This window comes from Rhinoderma darwinii, chromosome 1 (genome assembly GCF_050947455.1).
Source record: "Rhinoderma darwinii isolate aRhiDar2 chromosome 1, aRhiDar2.hap1, whole genome shotgun sequence".
Classification (NCBI taxonomy): domain Eukaryota; kingdom Metazoa; phylum Chordata; class Amphibia; order Anura; family Rhinodermatidae; genus Rhinoderma; species Rhinoderma darwinii.
The window spans coordinates 203,988,800-204,011,224 of record NC_134687.1 but is presented as its reverse complement, the minus strand read 5'-3'; the positions used below and the strand labels follow the sequence as shown (position 1 = coordinate 204,011,224).

General features: G+C 41.0%; 1 protein-coding gene and 1 long non-coding RNA gene across 6 annotated transcripts in view; one reads left to right on the top strand and one right to left on the bottom strand.

Moving 5' to 3' along the window:
* The window catches only part of LOC142759083 (uncharacterized), a 56,478-nt gene extending 34,176 nt beyond the window's left edge, over positions 1–22,302 (bottom strand). The window contains exon 1 of the long non-coding RNA XR_012883058.1: positions 22,215–22,302. This is a non-coding gene — a long non-coding RNA (uncharacterized LOC142759083). The remainder of the gene's footprint in view (positions 1–22,214) is intronic.
* The window catches only part of PTPN13 (protein tyrosine phosphatase non-receptor type 13), a 246,646-nt gene that overhangs the window by 134,428 nt on the left and 89,793 nt on the right, over positions 1–22,425 (top strand). For 4 of the 5 annotated variants that reach the window (XM_075860899.1, XM_075860892.1, XM_075860917.1 and 1 more), the window contains 2 exons: positions 14,658–14,753; positions 18,356–18,437. In XM_075860899.1, the coding sequence (XP_075717014.1) occupies positions 14,658–14,753; positions 18,356–18,437 (178 nt within the window). The remainder of the gene's footprint in view (positions 1–14,657; positions 14,754–18,355; positions 18,438–22,425) is intronic. The other variant, XM_075860908.1, reaches the window with a different exon arrangement.

Below are 22,425 nucleotides of genomic sequence, written 5' to 3'. Positions count from 1 at the left end.
CTGCCCTAAAATGGAAACATTTCTCTACTGATCCCCAGTGGCGATCAGACTGTATCAACATTCAACCGAGAATTCTACACATTGACGTAAGCGCTGATATTTTTTTGTTCTAGGAGATTATCGAAGCCTTTTTTAAAGCCATCTAATGTCCCTGCTGTGACCAGCTCCTGCGGTCCGCTATTCCACAGATTCACAGTTCTTATTGTAAAGAAGGCTTGTAGTCTCTGGAGATCCAGGGCAGACATACTCTATGTGCAACCTTTGCAGCTGCACAAGTCCTAGCAGGTACGGTGGACCATGGTCCCCTTAAAAGTCGCTTCCTACGGTCTATTAGTTTGCGTGTAAGGCTAATGAATTTTCGTGGCTTACAATTACTGATTGTTAGAAAGATATAAGGGGGATTATCTATGATGAACTATTTGACAGCAAGGGGCCAATATACTATTCTTGCACGGGGGCCCTCTGCTGTCTTTGTCTGCCCCTGCTGGAGCTTGAATCTTTTTTTTATTTTTTTTTATTTTGACGAAGGGAGTGGCCCCTTTTGAGGGGATTTTACATGGAACAGGTTTTTACCATGCTTTTTTTTCTCCTGCGGGTCATTTATATACTTATATAATGTCCCCACTTAGTTGTCTCTTCGATCTTTAAGTCTATCCTCGTAACTTAGTTTCACCGTGCCCCTTATTAGTTTAGTTGCTCTTCTGTGTATTTTTTCCAACTGGAGGGCATCCTTTCTATGAACTTAAGCAGAGCTAAACTGCATATTCTAGATGAGGCCGCACTAGTTCTTTGTAAAGTGGCAATATTACATCCCTGTCCATGCCGAGTCCATGCCTCTTTTAATACACAGCAATATCCTGCTGGCCTTAGAAGCAGCTGATTGACATTGCATGCTGCTGTTTAGTCTTTGATCTACAAGTAGACCCAGATCCTTCTCAACAAGTGACTCTCCCAGTTTAACTCCCCCCGCCCCAAGAACATACGATGCATGCAGATTGTTGGTGCCCAGATGCATAACTTTACATTTATCTACATTGAACCTCCGTGTGTCTGTTGGCTTGTAATTTATGAACATCTTCCATAGGCTGAACATGGTAACACAAGCGCCACCCAACCTTCCAAACACACATACTAAAAACATAATTAATAAATAAAGACCAAGAGACAATGCAGATGGAATAAAATGGCCGTGGTATTTATTAAGGGGTTACATAATAAATAGAATAAATAAATATTAAACTTGTAATAAATACCAAATATTTTAATAAATATTAAAAACCAATAAATATTATACCAATAATTCATGACCTTGTCCACCCATAAACTGGGCGACTAAACCCCCACTAACAAGATACCGCAACAATAAAAGGGAGCGGGGGCGGGACAATGATCTTCCTCTTCTTCATCCAACTGGGACGGGCAGTAGACCACTCCAAAACCTGGGAATATATATTCAAAATTCCCGCCTTTTTACCAAAGGGAACCAATGAAAACACCAGATTTTCCCACCACATAGGAATTTTCCAGAACCTGTGCGTACCAAGACCAAGTGGGTGGGGCACCACTGACCTGAACCTGACCTCATACAGGTAAGTACCAAATAAAAATAGGGGAAAAAGAGGGTTAAACCAAATGACCTTTAATTAAAGACCAAAAAAGGAACTGAAGGAAAAAGGGGGGGGCGCGCCGTGTTACCATGAGGGGCCACGCTGTAAACAGGCCCCTATTCATTACTACGTAGCTTGGTGTCCTCTGCAAAAATAGAAATAGTGCTATTAATCCCAACCTCTATATCGTTAATAAATAAGTTAAATAATAGTGGTCCCAGCACGGAAACCTAGGGGTACACCACTTATTACCGGGGACCATTCAGAGTAGGAATCATTGACCACAACTCTCTGGATACGGTCCTTGAGCCAATTTTCAATCCAATTATAAACTATACTATCTAAACCTATAGTCCTTAATTTACCCTATAGGTATCTATGAGGGGCAGTAACAAATGCCCTTGCAAAGTCCAAAAATCACTATCAACTGCTGCCCCTCAATCTAGGCTTCTACTCGCCACTTCATAAACATAAATCCGGTTGGTTTGACATCTTTTGTGCTGAAAAGTGATCTCTGCAGAACAGGAAGGGTCAGTCTATTATGAATGGTGGATCTTGTGTTCTCTTTATAGAGGTGTTACCTTTTTATTGTAATACTGCCTATGATGATAATGAAATGACATCTGAGAAGTGATCTCTAGCCTATTGTGAGGCTCAGTGTCCAGAGTGGAAACCTCAAGATTTTAGTATGTGAACATTGCCTTAGAAATGAGGCTGTGGTAAACTGTCTGTGAGGAAACCCCAAATGAAGCTTTGTATCCAGATTCTAGGAGGTTGAAGCTACAGCTGTGCCTATTAAAAATGTATTGGAGGATGAACCCTACCTAGTTAGTTTCAGTAAAATGTCATTTGCGGTTTCAAAAGCATGTTTTGTAGAAATATATCTAATCTTTGATTTTGTACAACTTTTAAAACATCCACATTTTGCAGTTAGTGCTTTCATCTATTATTGATATTTAGATTAGAAGCAAGGTAAAATAAGAGTAAAGTGTTTCTACTATTATAACAAGTAAAAATTCATACCCCAAATACTGCCTTCTGATACTTTTACATGCATTGGGATTGTTTGTTTACTTACGCGCCATTCATTAACCCCTTAGTGACCAGCCCATTTTAGGTCCTAATGACCAAGCTATTTTATTTGTTTTTCTAGAGTCGCATTCAAAGAGCTATAACTTTTTTTTTATTTTTCCGTCGACATAGCTGTATGAGGACTTGTTTTCTGCGGTATAAGTTGTACTTTTTAATAGCCCCATTTTAGGGTACATATAATTTTTTTATTAACTTTTTTGGGGGGGATTATAAAAAAAAAAAACTGAAATTCCACCATTGTTGTATGCGTTTTTAAATTGACGCCGTTCACTGTGCGGCGTAAATAACATGTTACCTTTATTCTATGGGTCGGTACGATTACGGCGATACATATGTAGAGGTTTTTTATGTTTTACGACTTTTGCACAATAAAAACACTTTTGAACTAAAATTATTTGTTTTTGCATCGTCGCTTTCCAAGAGCTGTAACTTTTTTATTTTTCCTTCAATGTAGTTATTTTTTGGGCTTGTTTTCTGCGGGACGAGACGTAGTTTTGATTGGTACTGTTTTGGGGTGTATGGGACTTATTGATTCATTTTTATTATGACTTTTTTGGGGGGCAATGGAAAAAAATTGCAATTTCGCCATTGTTTTTTGCGTTTTTTTTACGGTGTTCACCTTGCGGTTTAAATTACATTAACTTTATTAATTGAGTCATTACGGTCGCGGCGATACCATATATGTGTACTTTTATTTATTTTTTACACTTTTACTAAATCCACTTTTTATGGGAAAAAATGGTTTTTTGTTTTTTTTTACTGTAATTTTTATTATTAATCTTCCACATTTATTACTTATTTCATTAGTCCCACTAGGGGACTTTACTGTGCGATCTTCAGATCGCTGCTATAATGCTTTGGTATACTTCGTATACCAGAGCATTATTGCCTGTCAGTGTAAATCTGACAGGCAATCTGTTAGGACATACCTCCGGTGCGTCCTAACAGGCATATGTCCAGGGCAGACCTGGGGGCTTTTATCAAGCCCCCGGCTGCCATGACACCCCATCGGAGACCCGCCATTGCATTTGCGGGCCGCCGATGGGTGACAGAGGGAGCTCCCTCCCTCTGTAAACAAGTTAAATGCCGCGGTCGCTATTGACGGCGGCATTTAACAGGTTAAACGGCCGCGATCGAAGTAAACTTCGATCGCGGGTGTTGGAGCAGGAGCTCAGCTGTCATCAGACAGCTGAGCCCCGGCTCCAGCCTGCGCGGGAGACCCGTGCAGGACTTCGACTCGGCTCACGTGAAAAGGCGTCAGCCTAGCCTAAGGCCCCTTAGTGACTCACGTGAAAAGGCTTATTGGTGGTCACTAAGGGGTTAAAGAGGCTCTGTCACCAGATTATAAGTGCCCTAACTCCTACATAATCTGATCGGCGCTGTAATGGAGATAATAACAGTGGTTTTTATTTTGAAAAACGATCATTTTTGAGCAAGTTATGAACAATTTTAGATTTATGCTTATTTGTTTCTTAATAGACAACTGGGCGTGTTTTTACTTTTTACCAACTGGGCGTTGTACAGAGGAGTGTATGACGCGGACCAATCCGTGACCAATCAGCGTCATACACTTCTCATTGTTCCAGCCCAGCTTCTTTCACTGCACAATCACACTGTGAGGGTATGTTCACACGTCAGCGTCCGTTACAGCTGAAATTACGGGGCTGTTTTCAGGAGAAAACGGCTCTGTAATTTCAGGCGTAATGGCATGTTGAGGCGCTTTTTGGCTGCGTCAATTACGGACGTAAATGGAGCTGTTTTTCCATGGAGTCAATGGTAAACGGATCCATTTACGTCTGAAGAAGTGACAGGCACTTCTTTGACGCGGGCGTCTATTTACGTGCCGTCTTTTGACAGCGACGCGTAAATTTACGCCTAGTGGGAACAGACCAACGTAAAACCTATTGCTTTCAATGGGTAGATGTTTGCCGACGCTATCGAGCCGCATTTTCGAACGTAAATTGAGGCGGAAAATGCCCGAATTACGTCCGTAAATAAGCCGTGTGAACATACCCTGACAATGGGCTGGAACAATGAGAAGTGTATGACGCTGATTGGTCACTGATTGGTCAGCGTCATACAAGTTGTCTATTAAGAAGCTAATTAGCATAAATCTAAAATTGCTCAGAACTTGCTCAAAAATTATAGTTTTTCAAAATAAAAACCACTGTTGTCTACATTACAGCGCCGATCAGATTATGTAGGTGATAGGGCACTTATAATCTGGTGACAGATCCTCTTTAAGTTAGCTATACACTAGAGGTTTTAAACGTTGCTTTCTTAGGTCCCATGCACCCGACCGTAAAAATAGTCTGTAGTTGCGGACCGTAATCACGGTCCGCAATTACGGACCCATTCACTTCTATTGACCACTGTCACCTTCCCGTATTTACGGGAAGGTGTCCAGGCCGTAGAAAGCCTCCGCAAAAGATAGGACATGTCCTATCTTTTGCTTTTTACCGTCTGTTCTTCTGTACTTTTGTATGGGAGCACAGGCCGAAAATGCCGGTGGCTGTCCGTGGCCGCCAACGACCGGCCCTGCCCTTAATCGGGGACCGTGATTACCGGCACGGTCGTGTGCACGAGGCCGTAGTGACACGTCGTTCACCTTTGGTCTGTGGAGAACTAGATGTTGCAGGGAGTCTCACAGACAGTGCTTCCTGGGAAAAAAAGTATGTAATTTAGCTCTCCTCCAAAAGGGTCTGACATTGACTGTAGGTGGCACTTTCTTCTGGTGGAGAGCTAATTTACCTACCATTGGTCTGTGAAACAATAAATTACCAGCAGGTGGCAGATCGACCTGTGCTTTGCTCTGTGACCTGAGCTGGGCTTTTATTCATTGGATCCACATCTCTTGTTTGCATGAATGACATTCCAAGTTTTGCCAACGACTGCACCCAAAAACGACTGAAAGAACCCATCATGTCAGATCAACTTTTCCACGTATATTGGCCTTCAGTTAGTGTCTGTCAGAACCTTTTTGTTTGAAAAAAAAAGTGCCGACAGTCTGCAGAAGACTAAGTTCACAAATGCATTGGAGGCCTCTTTTGCAGATTGCGTCAAAATTGGCAGAAATGCAGCGCTATTTTTTGCGGTAGAATGATAGAAAACTGGCGGACCCATTAAAGTCAAAGGGTTATGTCGGGCATGGTTGGTGTGCGTCATGTGATGGATCCAACGTTTTCGTTATTCTGCTCCTACGATGAAATACAACAACGGAAATGAAAAACAGGAATGTGAACTTAGCCTAAAATGGATTAATACTCTTTTTAGCTGTTTGAATTCTCTTGTGTCTAACCAGTTTTAGGCTCTGTCCACACTGGTGTCATGGCTCTGTTTTTACAGGATCTATGATGGAACTGTCATAATCTGTTATGATCTGTTTGACACATCTGTCCTGATCAGATTTATTTTTTTAGGTCAGGTTTTTTGTCAGGTTTCCGTTTTTTACGGCATAGAATAGCGCAGCATGCTATACTGATCTTTAAAAAGTGGAAATCTGACTGAAAAGGAAGCAAGAGTGTGACTTTTGTTTAATATGGAAGCTACGACACAGTGCCGGACCCATCGCACGACTGATGGCGGCGCCTGAAGAACCCTCTTTGACTTACAAATTTGACAGAGCTTCCGATGCAGATGTGACCATGGCCCTTAAGATGTTCTATCGATTCAGAAGAATCCTTAGGATATGTACACAGAACAATTCTATAGGTGAGACTTTATTAGGAAAGGAGAACCCACCATGTACACCATTGTTTTAGTCCTTATTTTTGCATTTCCATATATAAAAAATAAATGTAATTTGCTGAAACTGGACAACCCCATTATTTTAAGGGGTTTTCCCACGAGAGACATTTATGACTTATCCACAGGATATGTCATAAATGTCAGATAGATGCGGGTCCCACCTCTCGGACCTGCACCTATCTCCAGAACGGGGGCCCCCTAAACCCTGTTCAGCTGCTGTGTGTTGCCGCTGAATGAGGTAAATTCCAACCATGAAAAATTTTATATGGCCGTGCGTTACGTGAACAGCGTAACTCGCTGAGCTACGCTGTTTCCGTAAGTCTCATAGAACTTAATGGTAGTTACGGAAAAAGCATAGCTCGCATGCTACGCTGCTTCTGTAACTGCCATTCACTGCTATTGGAGTTATGGAAACAGGACAACCCCTTTTTTTCATTTTGTTTTATTTTTTTATTTTTAGAGGATATAAATCAATATTGTTTCAAGTACTAAGAGTTCTTCTAAATTGATCTGTTGCATGGTGTAAACTAAGTCACCTCATATTTATATGGGAATGATTGTCCCTATTTTAGTATTATTTAATAACATTTCTATGTTTCTTATAGTCTTTTACTTCGGTCCATTTCTTGTTATATTCCCTGAATTCTTGTGTTGGAGCAAAGGGGTTGAAAATGTAACTTTTTTTTTTGTTCCAACATTTTCTGTAATCGTTGTCTCAGTAAGTTTCTCAGTCAGAAGGGCGGACCTCGTCGTACTCCTCTTGCCTGAGCTTGCATCGTTCAACCTGGATAATTGATGTTTTTGTAAAAGTTTATTCTGCCATGGTACATTTCAGGTTTAACCTACACTTGATTTTGCAAGACAACTTAAATAAAAGAGCATTGGAGGACGTCACGTGAGAAGGCTTTGAAATCCTCGCAATGGTGGATGATGTGTCAAAGATGAAAATTTAACAATAGGCTTTAGTCATTATGGGCTGTAAAGTTAATTCAGGGTGTTTCCTGGAAAAGTATGAAATGATGAACTCCTCATCACTTGGCAGTTTTGTTAATGGTGTACTACTCATGAAATAAATTATACCAGTAGTAGACTGCCTGTAAAATAGACCTTCGGTGTGGAGAGAACTTATTGAAACTGTTCACAGAGTCTTATTGGTGGCGTTTCTACACAAAAATGTACCCTACTTAGGACCTACCAAAGCAGCAAGCGCCGACACAATTATTACAGGTCCCGTTGCTAATGTTTGCGGCAATGTTTTAGTGTGCAACTAGAGCTTTTCATCTTCTGATGCCTTCACATATGGTGTAAGATATGTGTAGCATTCTAAACCAAGTGGCCTTTAGAGCAAATAAAGAAGGCGCCAAAGAAAGAAGCTCTTAATATAAACAAAAAGAGGTAAGGACGAACATGAATTATCTTCTTAACATAAAGTAGTTTTTATCCATGACCTAGATTTGCTTTTGTTTTTGTCCTGATATTGAGGGGGCTTGGGAAACTTTTTGTAAACGTGTAGTAGATTTTTCCTGCTAAACCTGCATGTTTCCTATTAATAACTTCGCATAAAATGTAATTGTTTCGGCCCCTTTTTGTGAAAAGGGATATACTGTAACATAATATTTACTAATAGTCCCCCCCCCCCCATACAGCATAGATTATAGATACATTTGTGTCATGTTTAGAATGTATTGCTTTAATATAACGTAGTTTATGCTAAAATAGGGTAGGATAGAATTGCTCCTGACAAAGGAATATAATGTAGGTTCATATAGGTACTTTTATCTGTCCTCGGTACAACTGACACAGAGGGAACAAGTTGGGCACTTTTTCTCTGAATAACAAATATTTGGATCTCTTTCCTCTGTAGAGTCACTTCTTACACATAGGTATGGACCTCCTCCATGTTCCATATACTATAGCATTCACATGACCGGGATAACAGGGATTTTTTTTAACTGCCGCCACGCGGCTGGATTAAAATCAATGCACGTCTATGGGGCTATCCACACGGTCGTTTTTTTTTAATGGACCGTGTGAACGGCCCGTGAAAAAATAGGACATGTCCTATTTTTGCAGTTTTCCCGGATCCCTCTATAGACTCAAATACCGAATGCAGATGTGAGCATAGCCTTACTGGTGCTGTTAATTCATCTCTGTTATGCTTCATGGACCCCTGTGAGTATGACTTGGGAGATTGTGCTTATCTCAAAACAGATTTTTCAGGTTTTGGCTGAAGTTGTTTTTTCTGATACAGATATAGTTAAACATGCATTTTTGTATTGCCTAAATATGCATATTTATGTCCTAGGCCCTGGTCACATGGTGTTTGTGATGTGCATAGGGCTCCATTAGACCGACAGAGGCAAAAATAGTGCTAGTATACTTTTTTGGAGGTTTGGAATAGCATAGTAGATTACGCTATTTCATCCAACAGACTCCTGAAAAAAAAAAAACTACTATGCGCATTACACTGTATGTATTTTAACATAGGAGCTTAGGGGTGACGGATGCCACTGTATGGCATATGTCACAGGCATCCATGAGCTGTTTTAAATAGATTTTCAGGCCGTGTCTGTTAAACAGATACCATCATAGCCTATGGGTGACAGATGCTTGTGACTGACAGTGGCATCTTTCATCCATGGGCTATTAAGGTATATATCATCGGTGACAAATACCATTGTTGAACATCCTTTACATCCTACGTTTACCGTATATTTCAGGAGCGTTCCCTGGCGTGTTTGCTAAGCATAGACCTAAAACATGATGTGAATAGGGTCTTCGACATAGATGCTCAGGGCCAAATTATTGATAAACGTAAAAAAACGTGGGCGTGTTACACGCTACAACTTTGCATGTGGGTGTATTACAGGAGATTTCTGGGCTATAACATTGACCTAGCCTTGGCAAAGGGGGTTCAGCCCCAGTACTAGTGTCGGCTGACGAGTAATGCAGCAAACCTGCCATAACCTTATCATTCTGCTGATCGTTGGGGTAACGGGTATTGGTCCCTTACCGATGGCACAATGATGACCTTTTCTAAGGACAGACCATTAAAATGGTTGCCATGTAATACTACACTTCCTTTACAGCAAAATATCTGACCAGGCATTGTTTCCTTCTGCAAAATCATCTGTTTGCCGGTAGCCAGCCCGCAGCGAGCAGCTGATTGCCGCCATGGCTATCTTCTGTCTCTGAGACAATCCCTTTAATGTTAGGTCTCAGAAATCCCCTCAGATTCCAACTGCATCTAGCATTAATTGTTATGTATAAAAGACCCTAACTTTTCAGTTTACAAGAATCACGGCTTTCCTTTTTTACATTATTCCGACGTGATAAAAGTCTGTGCCTTAAATTGTTCTGGCCCTTGTGGCTTAAATGGAGTATTTCAGTCATCACCACATGAATATATAGCCTCCCAATGTCCAACCATGATCATACTTCTAATGGGATCATTCACATCCTATCAAAAGATGTAAAGCCAGACTAGCTCAGAGGGGGATCATTTTCTCTGAGAGCAATCGTCTAATATTGATGGACACATTTTATGTTGTGTAAGATACAGGGACAGCTTTTAAATATAGTTTGTACATTAAAAATATTGGAAATAGTAATATATTGGAAAGTAGGGAGAGACTTAGATCAAATGATATATTTTTTTATGTAAAAGATATATGGCCCAGGTCATTTTATTTTTCCTCAACCTCTTGGGATTGTGGACACTAAAGAGTATTTATGGAGATGTCTGTGAATTTTCCAATATCTACCATCTAGGCCTGTAACTGCTCACAGATTCATGTCTGATCGGCAACGAGCGGTCTACGAACGATCATTTGCACGATAATTGGCCCGTGTAAAAGGACCTTGAGGCCCCATGCACACGAAAGTAAAAACGCCCGTAATTACGCTTCGTACTTACGGTCCCATAGACTTCTATTGGCCACAGGTACCTTCCCGTTTGCTTACGGGAAGCTGCCCGTGCCGTTGAAAAATATAGAACATGTCCTATTTTTTTATTTTACGGGCCGTGCTATAATGTTCTTGAAAAAAGACCAAAAAAAAGGAGAGACCGGCGCTCCTCTAAGGTGATATCATTCAAATCTATAAAGACAATTGATGTTGATAGGAATAGAGCTCACCTTTGTAAGTTGTGCAGTGTCGCCAGCACAACTCAATTTTGTAGCTTGTAGACACTTGATCACACTGTGCTTGCCTCTGGAGCCATAACCGCATCGGGTGAATTCATCTCAGGAATTCATTTCCTCGTGGTTTTGAAATGAAGCAGACTTGGAAGAAAAAGATGCTCCTCTGTACGGGCGCTCAGGTGTGAATAGGATGGTATTTCCACAAAATCGTCAGAATTTAATACAACGATTTTATTCATTAAACTTTTAAAAACAATAAATAGACAGTCTTGCAACGCGTTTCGAACACGCACTGTGGTCGAAACGCGTTGCAAGACTGTCTTTATTGTTTTTAAAAGTTTAATGAATAAAATCGTTGTATTAAATTCTGACGATTTTGTGGAAATACCATCCTATTCACACCTGAGCGCCCGTACAGAGGAGCATCTTTTTCTTCCAAGTCTGCTTCATACTTTATAATGGGAGCACGGCCCGTAAAAACGGCCGGCTGCCCGTGGCCGGCCGTGCCCGTAATTATGGGTTGTAATTACGGGCACGGTCGTGTGCATGAGGCCTAAGAGGACCTTTATTTCATGAAACAAGATGATGCTCTTCCTATGCTCATGTCTGTTTGAAGTCAGGGTTTACATTTTGATTCATTCAGGCTGTCAACATTGTACAACAACAAGACTATTACACATAGTCTCTCCAAGATTTTTTTGTTTTTTTTTTATAATTTAATTAAATCCAATCTTCACTCTCCTTGAGGCAAATTGCTGTCTGTTGGAGCTTATAAGAGTTGCGTCTGTTTAACCCACCCTTTATCCAGTTTATCCAGTTGTCTGATAGATCATCACCTTGATAGTGTCTGGTCTGGGGCGGGGGTTTGTAGTACAAATCCAGCACTTTGCATGCCCTTCCGTTTTGTCCTTGTAGTAGGTGAGGTTACAAAAGAACAATTCTCACGGCTTTGAAATGTTTATTTGCTAGACACATTATTAGATATTATTGTGTCTGGGTGGCTTAGTCCATATTGGACTTCAAGCACAGAATCGTATTACTACGGAATGATGGCTGAAAATTAAGATGGGCCGTATAGTAAATACCAGGAAAGGAGAAGACAAAGACTTGTTTTCTTCAGAAAATGTTTACATTCTGGCATCCTTGTTAATATTTGCCTAACCATCAAGACAATCCCACCAACCCATCCCACATACCTACACACAAAGAGGTTTCTTTCACACCTACGGATGTAGCCATCTTTAAAGAGGCTCTGTCACCAGATTTTGCAACCCCTATCTGCTATTGCAGCAGATAGGCGCTGCAATGTAGATTACAGTAACGTTTTTATTTTTAAAAAACGAGCATTTTTGGCCAAGTTATGACCATTTTTGTAGTTATGCAAATGAGGCTTGCAAAAGTCCAAGTGGGTGTGTTTAAAAGTAAAAGTCCAAGTGGGCGTGTATTCTGTGCGTACATCGGGGCGTTTTTAATACTTTTACTAGCTGGGCGTTCTGATGAGAAGTATCATCCACTTCTCTTCAGAACGCCCAGCTTCTGCCTGATCACTGCTGTGACGTCACTCACAGGTCCTGCATCGTGTCGGACACATCGGCACCAGAGGCTTCAGTTGATTCTGCAGCAGCATCGGCGTTAGCAGGTAAGTCGATGTAGCTACTTACCTGCAAACGCTGATGCTGCTGCAGAATCAACTGAAGCCTCTGGTGCCGATGTGTCCTCGCTCGTCTGACACGATGCAGGACCTGTGAGTGACGTCACAGCAGTGATCAGGCAGAAGCTGGGCGTTCTGAAGAGAAGTGGATGATACTTCTCATCAGAACGCCCAGCTAGTAAAAGTATTAAAAACGCCCCGATGTACGCACATAATACACGCCCACTTGGACTTTTACTTTTAAACACACCCACTTGGACTTTTGCAAGCCTCATTTGCATAACTACAAAAATGGTCATAACTTGGCCAAAAATGCTCGTTTTTTAAAAATAAAAACGTTACTGTAATCTACATTGCAGCGCCTATCTGCTGCAATAGCAGATAGGGGTTGCAAAATCTGGTGACAGAGCCTCTTTAACTTGACTCTGAAAACTTGCTGCAGCGTGAGATCACAAAACAAAAGCCATTGAAAAGTCATTGAAAAAGTCAAGATAAGAGATCTAGCCATTGTTTACCTTGACTTTTAACGCATTAAATAAAGACGGCTACATCTGTACTCTACATGCTTATAAAATATTTTGTCTGACAATTATTTTCCATCTTGTAAAGTATTCTACATTATTATTATACCCAAAGATCAAACTGGAAAACATTCTGGTTTGTATATATTCTCTGCTGGATTTTATACTAGGAAATCATGTACAGTTCTAGAAACTTCCATCAAATGCTCCCTAAGCTATCTGAAAAAAAACCATAATGATCTCGGCCATTCGGGACACATGGATTGGAACAATTCACCTTTGTCACCTGTGCTTTTATACTCTGTAGATTGTGCCTTGTCACCAACAACATCCTCTACTGCTCATTTCCCATGGTACTATTCAAGAGCTTTATACAGCATTGTTTAATAGCTAAGCTATATAAAGCAACGACAGGCATTTCTCATTTTGGATGTTATTATCCCATTGCTTGATGGTATTGTTGTATTTATTGTGAAAGTTACACATTTTGTGATATTTTGATTAACACACAACATTAGTGAAGACTACATGATCTACTTTGGGCACCATTTCAATACAAACATCATGTGCTAATATTGTTTTGCAGTGTATTTTTTTTGTTTGTTGTTTGTTTATATGGGGGCTGGAGGGTGGGTTGTTGTAGTGGTGTAGCTGGAAACTGCACCGATGCTGCCCCGTCTGAACCTGACATTATTGTATCATGGTTTACACCATGTTTTTATCTTTTTTAATTCTCTGTTCACACCATGTTCGGTGTCTACATTCAGCGTATACGCTAGGGAGAGTTACTTCTGGCGCACACGCTGAACGTAACAGTGTCCATTTGACATGCGTTTAACAGGTATACCTCGGCATAACTTTTTTTTTTTTTTCCTTTTTCAACTGTATAGGAAAGCTGTCCTTTGAGACAGCGGGCCACCACAAAAAAAAACGCTTTTATACTGTGCGGTATTCATTATTTTATTTTTTTAATGTATGACGTGTGTTACGGTATAATATACAGAGACATGCGCTAGGCCTTTGTATTTGGCACATAAGTCTAGAGATATCCCTGGCGGATACGCTAAACACACAGGCAAAAAGCAAATATATATTATATAAGTATTATATATGAAACCATTTCAAACACGCCTTTGTCTCATACGCTTGGTACATCTGTTTGCTTTTTTTTTTCTGTTTACTTTATTCTTATTATAAAAGTCAGCGATGCAATGACATAAAGGTAAATGTATGCATATATTAGCACAGTATACATTTTAAATCTTTCTGAAGGGGGAAAAAAAATGACTTTAAAAAAACATAAACGCTGCCAGCCTTGGTTCCTACATCCCATTACTGTTTGCTTAGGTTCTGTTCACACATGCATTACTTTTTTCTGCACTGTTTCAGTGAAGTGTAGCACTTTTATATTCAATTATTAAATTTATTTTTTAAGAGAAAAGCCCTGACACACATTATAAGTGAATTTTGGGGGGAAAAAACAACCCGCACATCCGTTAAGAACTGATGTCCATCAGGGGTACCTTAACCATACTGAAACATTGTATACACTGCAGATTAGTGTGGTTTGATACCGGCGAATTGTTGTGCTAATTTCCTTGTATGACGTTGTATGTACCTATTACGAAAGCTTCCGGTCATGCTTTCAAAATACCAATAAAAATGTAAATTCAATTTCACAAAAGCTGCAATAGCAGTAGTCCAAACACTCCTCTGGCCGACCACTATCCTCCCAACTTGGCCGAGTGTATATGTCTTTTCAATGGAGAGAAGGGAATAAGCAGCTGCCAGACACCTGCGGGAACACAACTGCAGTCGGGGAAAATCGGGATATTTCCATACACCTTAAATAGTCCTTTTATTATATTTCTGAGCGCACTGTATTCCTTTATTGTAGAACCTGGAAGATTGCACCAGTTGTCCCACAGTGATGACTATAGCACATCCAGTGAAAGCCCTTCGGTTGTGTCATCAGACCCAGAATTTAGGCAAGGTAAGAATGAATAATGAGTAATATTTCGAATCTGTACCTATTGTCAATAATGGACTATGTTTGGTGTTTCTGTTCACGTTCGACTAGTGCAGTCCCCTGTGGGAGTGTTCATTTTGCAGTGTTACTGCAGTAGTCCTGGTTGACTACATATCCCATAAGCCCCCTTTTTTTTGCTTCTTATCCCAATCCTCTTGACATTCCCCCCCTTTGTGCATTTGTCCTGTGTTGCTTGGGGAGAAGGCATTAGAAATGAAATGGTGCCTACAAATCACCAAACTTAATTATAAAAAGCCTAATACGCTTTACCTGTGGAAAACCGCACAAACCATACCAACCATAAAAAGTAACATATGCTTTTTCATCCATTTCTGTTGACTTTGATAACACCTTTTAAGAGAACGAGTCACTAGGGCAAGTTCCTATTAAAACAGGACATTTATTCAATGTCCTATTAAAACTGAACAATGGTTTCCATATATTCATGAGGGTGTTGTCGTCCCCCCACCACCACCCCCTTACAAAGCTCTTACTGCTTCTTATGAGTCAGGGCTGCCAAGAATTGTGTCATGTGACTTCTCTTTAAGTACACCTATGAAAACAATTTTTATAACATTTTTTTTAATAAAAATGTGTATCAGTGTATTTAGTGCAACTTTGTAATTACTTTTTCATTAAAAAACTTTTTACTTTTTGATACAGCTACTTTGTATCCTGTATACAGAGCAGCTGTACCTTGCGCTGAGACCTGAATCCGTCAGGTCAGCGAACGAATAGGTTCAGTGACGGCAGGAGCCACTTGTTATCGATTACATCTAAGTTATGAACTTAGATGCGTTCCATAACAAAGCAGCTGTATCTGAAAAAGTAATAATAATTTTTAATAAGTTATTACAAGGTTGCACCAAACACACTGATACGCTGTTTTATTTACTGTTTTATTAAAAATTTTTTTTTAAAGATGTACAATCCTTTAAGCTCTGCTGTGTGTTAATAGGCTTACCGAGAAGTTTAGAGATATATGACCAGCTATTTTTAGCTTCTCTAATTGGTGGGCACAATTTAAAGGGTAACTAATCTGTCAGAAAACTTCTGACGTCATAGTGACATGTCAAAAGTTTTGATTGGTGAGGGTCCGAGTACCGAGACTCCCACCGATCGCTAAAACGAATTTGGCAGAAGCGCTCGTGTGAGCACTGAGCTGCTTGGTGTAAGTGTAAAGAGATTTGTACTGGTGATCAGTATGGATCTAAAATATATTCGTAATGGCCATGTGCATTTAGGTTACCATAACTGCCAACTATATATCCTTAGGTAGGGTCATAGCCCTTTGGACTGAAATACATTTTAATGAATTGTCCTGTGATATTTATGGCAGCTTTACCTTGTAAAATCTGTTTTCTCACTAATCTGTTTTGTTTTCTCACCTATTTTCATTCTTTACTTTCATAGTATTTTATACTCCCCTTGGCTTGCAATATGATTTGGCCAAAAGCCCAGTTAATGAAGATATAGCCTTTAGTCATGTATTTTGGCACGCAGGCTGCCGTTGTTATATGTTGTAAAAAAAAAAAAGTGAATCTGAAAGTTTAGGCAAAGGTAAACTCCATAAATCGTTTTATTGTAAATGCAATAGTGTTCTATGTTTCTAATACTTATTGTGAGCCCCAATGATTACAATTTGTCTACAGCACTAGGGAGTACGTTGGCATTAGATAAATGTGCCACTTTTACCCCTTAATGACCAGCCTATTTTAGACCAAGCTATTTTTGTAAGTTTTTCCATGGTCTCATTCCAAGAGCTATGACTTTTTTTTTTTTTTGCGTCAACATTGCTGTAGAAGGTCTTGTTTTTGCCGGACAAGTTGTATTTTTTAATAGCACCATTTTCGGGTACATATAATTGATTGATTAACTTTTATTAACTTGTTTGGGGGGATAAATGGAAAAAAAAAAACATGAATTTTGCCACTCTTTTTTTTGTGTCTTAGATTTACGCAGTTAAATAACATAATAACTTTATTCAGTGGGTCATTACGATTGTGGCGATACCAAATTTCTATAGAATTTGTATGTTTTACTACTTTTACTCAGTAAAAACACTTTTTTTTCCAAAATTATTTGTTTTTGTGTCGCTATATTTTAAGAGCCATAATTGTTTTCTTTTTCCACCAATGCAGCTGTATGAGGGCTTGTTTTTTGCGGGACGACTGCTAGTTTTCATTTGTACTATTTTGGAGTACATGCGACTTTTTGATCACTTTTTATCAGTTTTGAACTGAAAACTGCAATACTGACATTTTTTTATTTGATTTTTTACGGCGTTCACCGAGCAGGTTACATAACGTAATAGCTTTATAGGTCGTTACGGACGCGGTGATACCAAATATGTGTAATGGTTTAAAAAAAAAAGGGAAAAAGTGGGTTTTTATTTTTTTATTTGGGATTTCTATTTATTTATTATTAACTTTATTAAACTTTTTGATAACTTTATTTTTAGTTCCACTAGGGGACTTCACTATGCGATCTTCTGATCGCTTTTATAATACACTGCAATACTTCTGTATTGCAGCATATTATTGCCTATCAGTGTAAAACTGACAGGCACTTGCTAGGTCATGCCTCAGGCATGGTTTAGCAGGCATCTACTACAGGCAGACCTGCGGGCCTTTGTTAGGCCCCCGGCTGCCATAGAGGCTATCGGCACCCTGTGATTGTCATTGCAATGGGGTGTGAGAATGAGCTCCCTCCCTCCAAAACCACTTGGCTGCGGCGCTCACTATTAAGTGCTGCGTCCTCGGGGCTAAACGGGTGAGATCGATGTTGAAATCGATCCCGCCCGTTAAAGCAGGTGCCCGGCTGTCTTTAGACCACCCGACACCCGCTTTAGCCAGCACTGGACACCTGGGCCGTGCTTATGACACAGCGCCGTGAAAAGGCGGCGCTCTGGCATAAGTACCCTTAACGACCACCGTTAAAAAGCGTATTGGCGGTCGTTAAGGGGTTAAAGGATCAAATAAAACAAAAAAATGTTCGATTCCAAGTGTGCTATTTTAGGCAGTTTTTCTCTATTAAAAACGGATGCTTGATGGTAATTCTTAATAAAATTACAAAAAAGTACAACTATATATGTATACCCAACAACTTACATGTAGCTTGGCAAAAGCATATGTGTATAACAAACCTTAGGAAAACCAAGGGCTCCATGAGCTGACCATAGATATGAGATGGATGATTAATCGATCATTTCACGGTACTTTTGGCCACTAATGTTACAAATATGTGTTGCAATGCACTGATATCAAAACACAAAAACTAAATATATGTGTGTTCAATTGTTCATTTTTAACATAAACTTCAGATTATAACTAACTGCGAAAAAACAACAACACAGTAGATCGTTTTACCAACAGTCGGACTGTTAGACAAAGGATTGGGACCAAATAATGAGTGACAATTGGGAAAAACTGTTGGAAATGTACAATGCGCTTAAGATATCTCATGTCTTCGTATTGAAGAAGGTTAATTTGTTTATATTAATTTGATAAATAAATTTAGCAAGATATGGGTAAACCATTAACAAGGTTGAGCTTTTTATTTACAAGGGAGAAAACCCGATAGACGGAGAAGATATGACTCCACAGGGGTTCTTGCTGAGGAATCAAATCGTTCACATCAATCCTTAAGGTAATCCATCATTGTCTGTTACTGCTTGTGGTTGCTGGTATAAATTGTCGTACAGTTGGGGAAAAACATACATGACTAAAGGCCCGTTTACTCTGGTCAATTGCTGTCACAATTTGCTAGTTTCTGAATGGTCGTAAACAGTGGCGTAACTATAGGGGTCGCAGCGGTCGCAATTGCGACCGGGCCCCAAAGCCAGGGGGCCTGCAGCCCCCCGCACCACATCAATGAAATGTAACTTTTCATATGTAATAAACTACCCGGGCCCCCCGTTACTATAGCAACTGACAGTACTTACCTTCCTCGTTCCGGAGTGCGGCGGAGGTCTTGACGTCACAGCGTTGGGTGCAGCGCATGACGTCACAAAGCTATGCGCGCTGCGCACAACACCCTGGATGGAGTCAGGACCTCCGCTGCGGCCGAACAGGAGGGTACGTTTAATACCACTGCCTGCTAGAGCTGATAGGTCGGGGTCCGACTCCCAGGACCTTCGCCAATCAGCTGTTTTGAAGGGGGTGCAGCGCGAGTACGAGCACTTCTTGCCCTTCATTCCGGTCACTTTCTCACACTGTGAATCGCCGACACGGACATGTTCGCGATTCACAGTGTGAGCAAGTATGAGAAATGAAGCGGAAGCAGCGCTTGTACCCCTTCAAAACAGCTGATTGGCGGGTGTCCCGGGAGACAGACCCCTACCCATCAGCTATTGATGGCCGATCTTGAGGATAGGCCATCAATGTTTAGGGACCGGACAATCCCTTTAAGCCTACCATGTGGTAGGCTTAGATACGGGGCCCCAGCAGACAGTAATCTTGGGCTTCGTTCACATCTGTGTTGGGGTCCCGTTCTGACATTCCGTCTGAGCTTTCCGTCAGAACGGGACCTTGAACAGACACAAGCTGACACAGACGGAACCCAGAGGTTTCCGTTTCCATCACCATTGATTTCAATAGTGACGGATCCGGTGCCCATGGTTTCCGTTTGTTTCTGTTGTGCACCTCTGGGTTCCGTTTGTGTCAGTTTGTGTCTGTTCAGGGTCCTGTCCTGACAGAAAGCTCAGACGGAACGTCAGAACGGGACCCCAACGCAGATGTGAAGGAGGACTTGTGCTGTGTAAAGATTACTGTCTACTGGACCCTGTATCTAAGCCTACGTTGTTGTAGGCTTAGATACCGGGTCCGACAAACCGTATCACTCATGCACATGGGCCCTGTATCTAAGCCTACCATATGTCTTAGGCTGTGTTCACATCACCGTTGCCCTTCCATTGAGGAGTTCGGTCGGAGGTTTCCATAGGGTAACCCCTCAACGGAAAGGCAAACTGAAACCTCAGCTTCCGTTTCCCTCACCATTGATCTCAAAAGTGACGGAAAGTCGACTGCGCTATTGATTCCGTCAAAACAACGGAATCCTGTCACAACGATGACAAACGGAAACCTTTAGCAAACTTTCCGTAACCAGTGAGATTAATGGTGAGGGAAACGGAAGCTGAGGTTTGTTTGCCTTTCCAATGAGGGGTTACCCGACAGAAACCTCAGGCGGAACCCCTCAACGGAAGGGCAGCGGTGATGTGAACAGGCCCTTACTAATGTGTTTTGGTTTTTTTTGTGTTTTTTTTACAAGTTCGGTCGCTGGACTACACCGCATTCGAAGACTGCTTTTTTTTTATTATTATCAATAAAATGGTTAACATGGATTGTGTGGGGGGTTTTTATTTCAATAAACCTATTTTTTCTTTGTCTATTTTTTAAAAACTTTAGTGATGGCCGCTGACTGACAGCATCCATAACGGCTTAATGTTAGCCGGTGAAAAGGCTAACCCTAACCCCCATTATTACCCCGGCACCCACCGCCACCAGGGGTACCGGGAAGAGTTCAGTACGATCCAGTACCTGACCATCTGCAGTGATGGTTGGATACTGGGGTGGCCGCAGGCTGGTATTATTAGGCTGGGGAAGGCCAAACACAGTGGCCCTTTCCACCCTGGTAGTTCTAGGCTGCTGCTACTGTGTTGTAGCTGGCTGGTTATGAAAAATGGGGACCCCACGTCATTTAAAAAAAAAATAATATAATTGGAAAGAACGATGTGGGGTTTCCCCATTTTTTAAAACCAGCCAGATACAACACAGCAGCAGCAGCCTAGCATTACCAGGGTGGGAAAGGCCACTCTTTTGGGGTTTTACCAGCCTAATAATACCAGCCTGTGGCCGCGCCAGTGCCCCTCCATCACTACAGATGGTTGGGTACTGGATCGTAACCTGGCTATTCCCGACACCCCTGGTGGCGGTGGGTACAGGGGTAATAATGGGGGTTAGTGTTAGCCTCTTCATGTCTAACATTAAGCCCCACCTTCGTAATGGACGTTGTCTATCAGCCAGCGGCCATCACTAAGATGGTAGTAATAAAGTTTAAAAAAAAATACAAAGACAGAAAAAATACAACTCTAGTTATCCATTATATTGAGCATAAAAAAACACACCGTTATCGTAGTCGTCCTCGAATCCGAAGTAGTCCAACAACCAAACTTTAAAAAAAACACAAACACACAAAAATTAGTAACGCATAAAGAAGCAAAACTATTTTTATACTTGCCTTTCCTGGGTCCAGCGCTGGAGCCGCAATGTCAGCGAGCTGGGCCCTATAGCATCCTATTTTGTGTGATACTGTCTGCTGAGCAACTGTATCTAATCCTATCCATATCTATAGGATCGTAGTGCTATAGATATGCGGTCTCTTATATACACATATACATATGCGCACACACGTTTTTTGGGAGGGTATATAAATTGGGGCTATTTCCCCTGACATTTCAGGACCTTATTGACGCCTCTGGCTGCTAGTGCTGCATCGTTGGGTCACTTAGGAGACCCAGCAATGCAGCTGAAATCTGCGCGCCGTTGGCTATGAGACATTTGGGGGGGCCCAAGAAGAACCTTTTGCATCGGGGCCCATGAGCCTTTAGCTACACCCCTGGTTGTAAAGATTGACCAGTGTGAATGCAGGAAAAGATCAACTATAAACAATAGGTCTCGCTATCACCGGCATGATCAGTAAATATAAATGCCACTTGTAGAGACAAAGAGCTGTTGGTAAGCAACAGTGATCCTTCTAGCTTTGCCACGAGGAAATGCCTCCCTTCCGGCTGTCCATCAGATCCTAGCAAACAGCTTTTCAAACCATTAGTTGTTGAAAAGGGCTTTAAATGGGTTGTCTAACCATGACCGCTCCTGTCAGATGTCCTGTTGGGGATTATGAATGTCATAGATGAGCAGACTGCAGAGGGCCCCAGTTCAAAGAATGTGCCTGGGCCCCCAAAAACCTTACCACGCCCACGCGCATATAAAACTATACCAATCTATATTACACATTTTATTACTAGTTTAAAACACAAATAACAAACTTAAATAATGTTACTGAATAATACCACCACACCATAACCACATAGTGACTGAATAATACCCCCATACTTTTCCTAAATAATACCACCACACCATAACCACATAGTGACTGAATAATACTCCATACTGTTACTGAATAATAGCCCCATACTGTTACTGAATAATACCACCACGCCATAACCACAAAGTGACTGAATAATACCCCCATACTGTTACTAAATAATACCACCACACTATAACCAGTGACCGAATAATACCCCATACTGTTACTGAATCAAAAAAGCACTATACAAAGACCAATATTACCACCATATGGCAGTTATACACAGAAGCTCTGCAGACCATATAATTAATTACAGCACATTTATATCTAGTGACTCACAGGTGATGTTTTCTCTGATTTAGTCATTCACTTTCTATTTTCTTCTCCATCCGGCCCAGACTACTGTGACGACTTATTCCAGCCACGAATCGTCTCTGCAGAATTTGAGACACAGACATGTTAGTTTCTCGCTTTTCCAGCATCCTCCCCACCAATACCCCATCCTCTAAACAAACTCGTAATCCACAGTGCCCCGGTTGGTTATAATGAT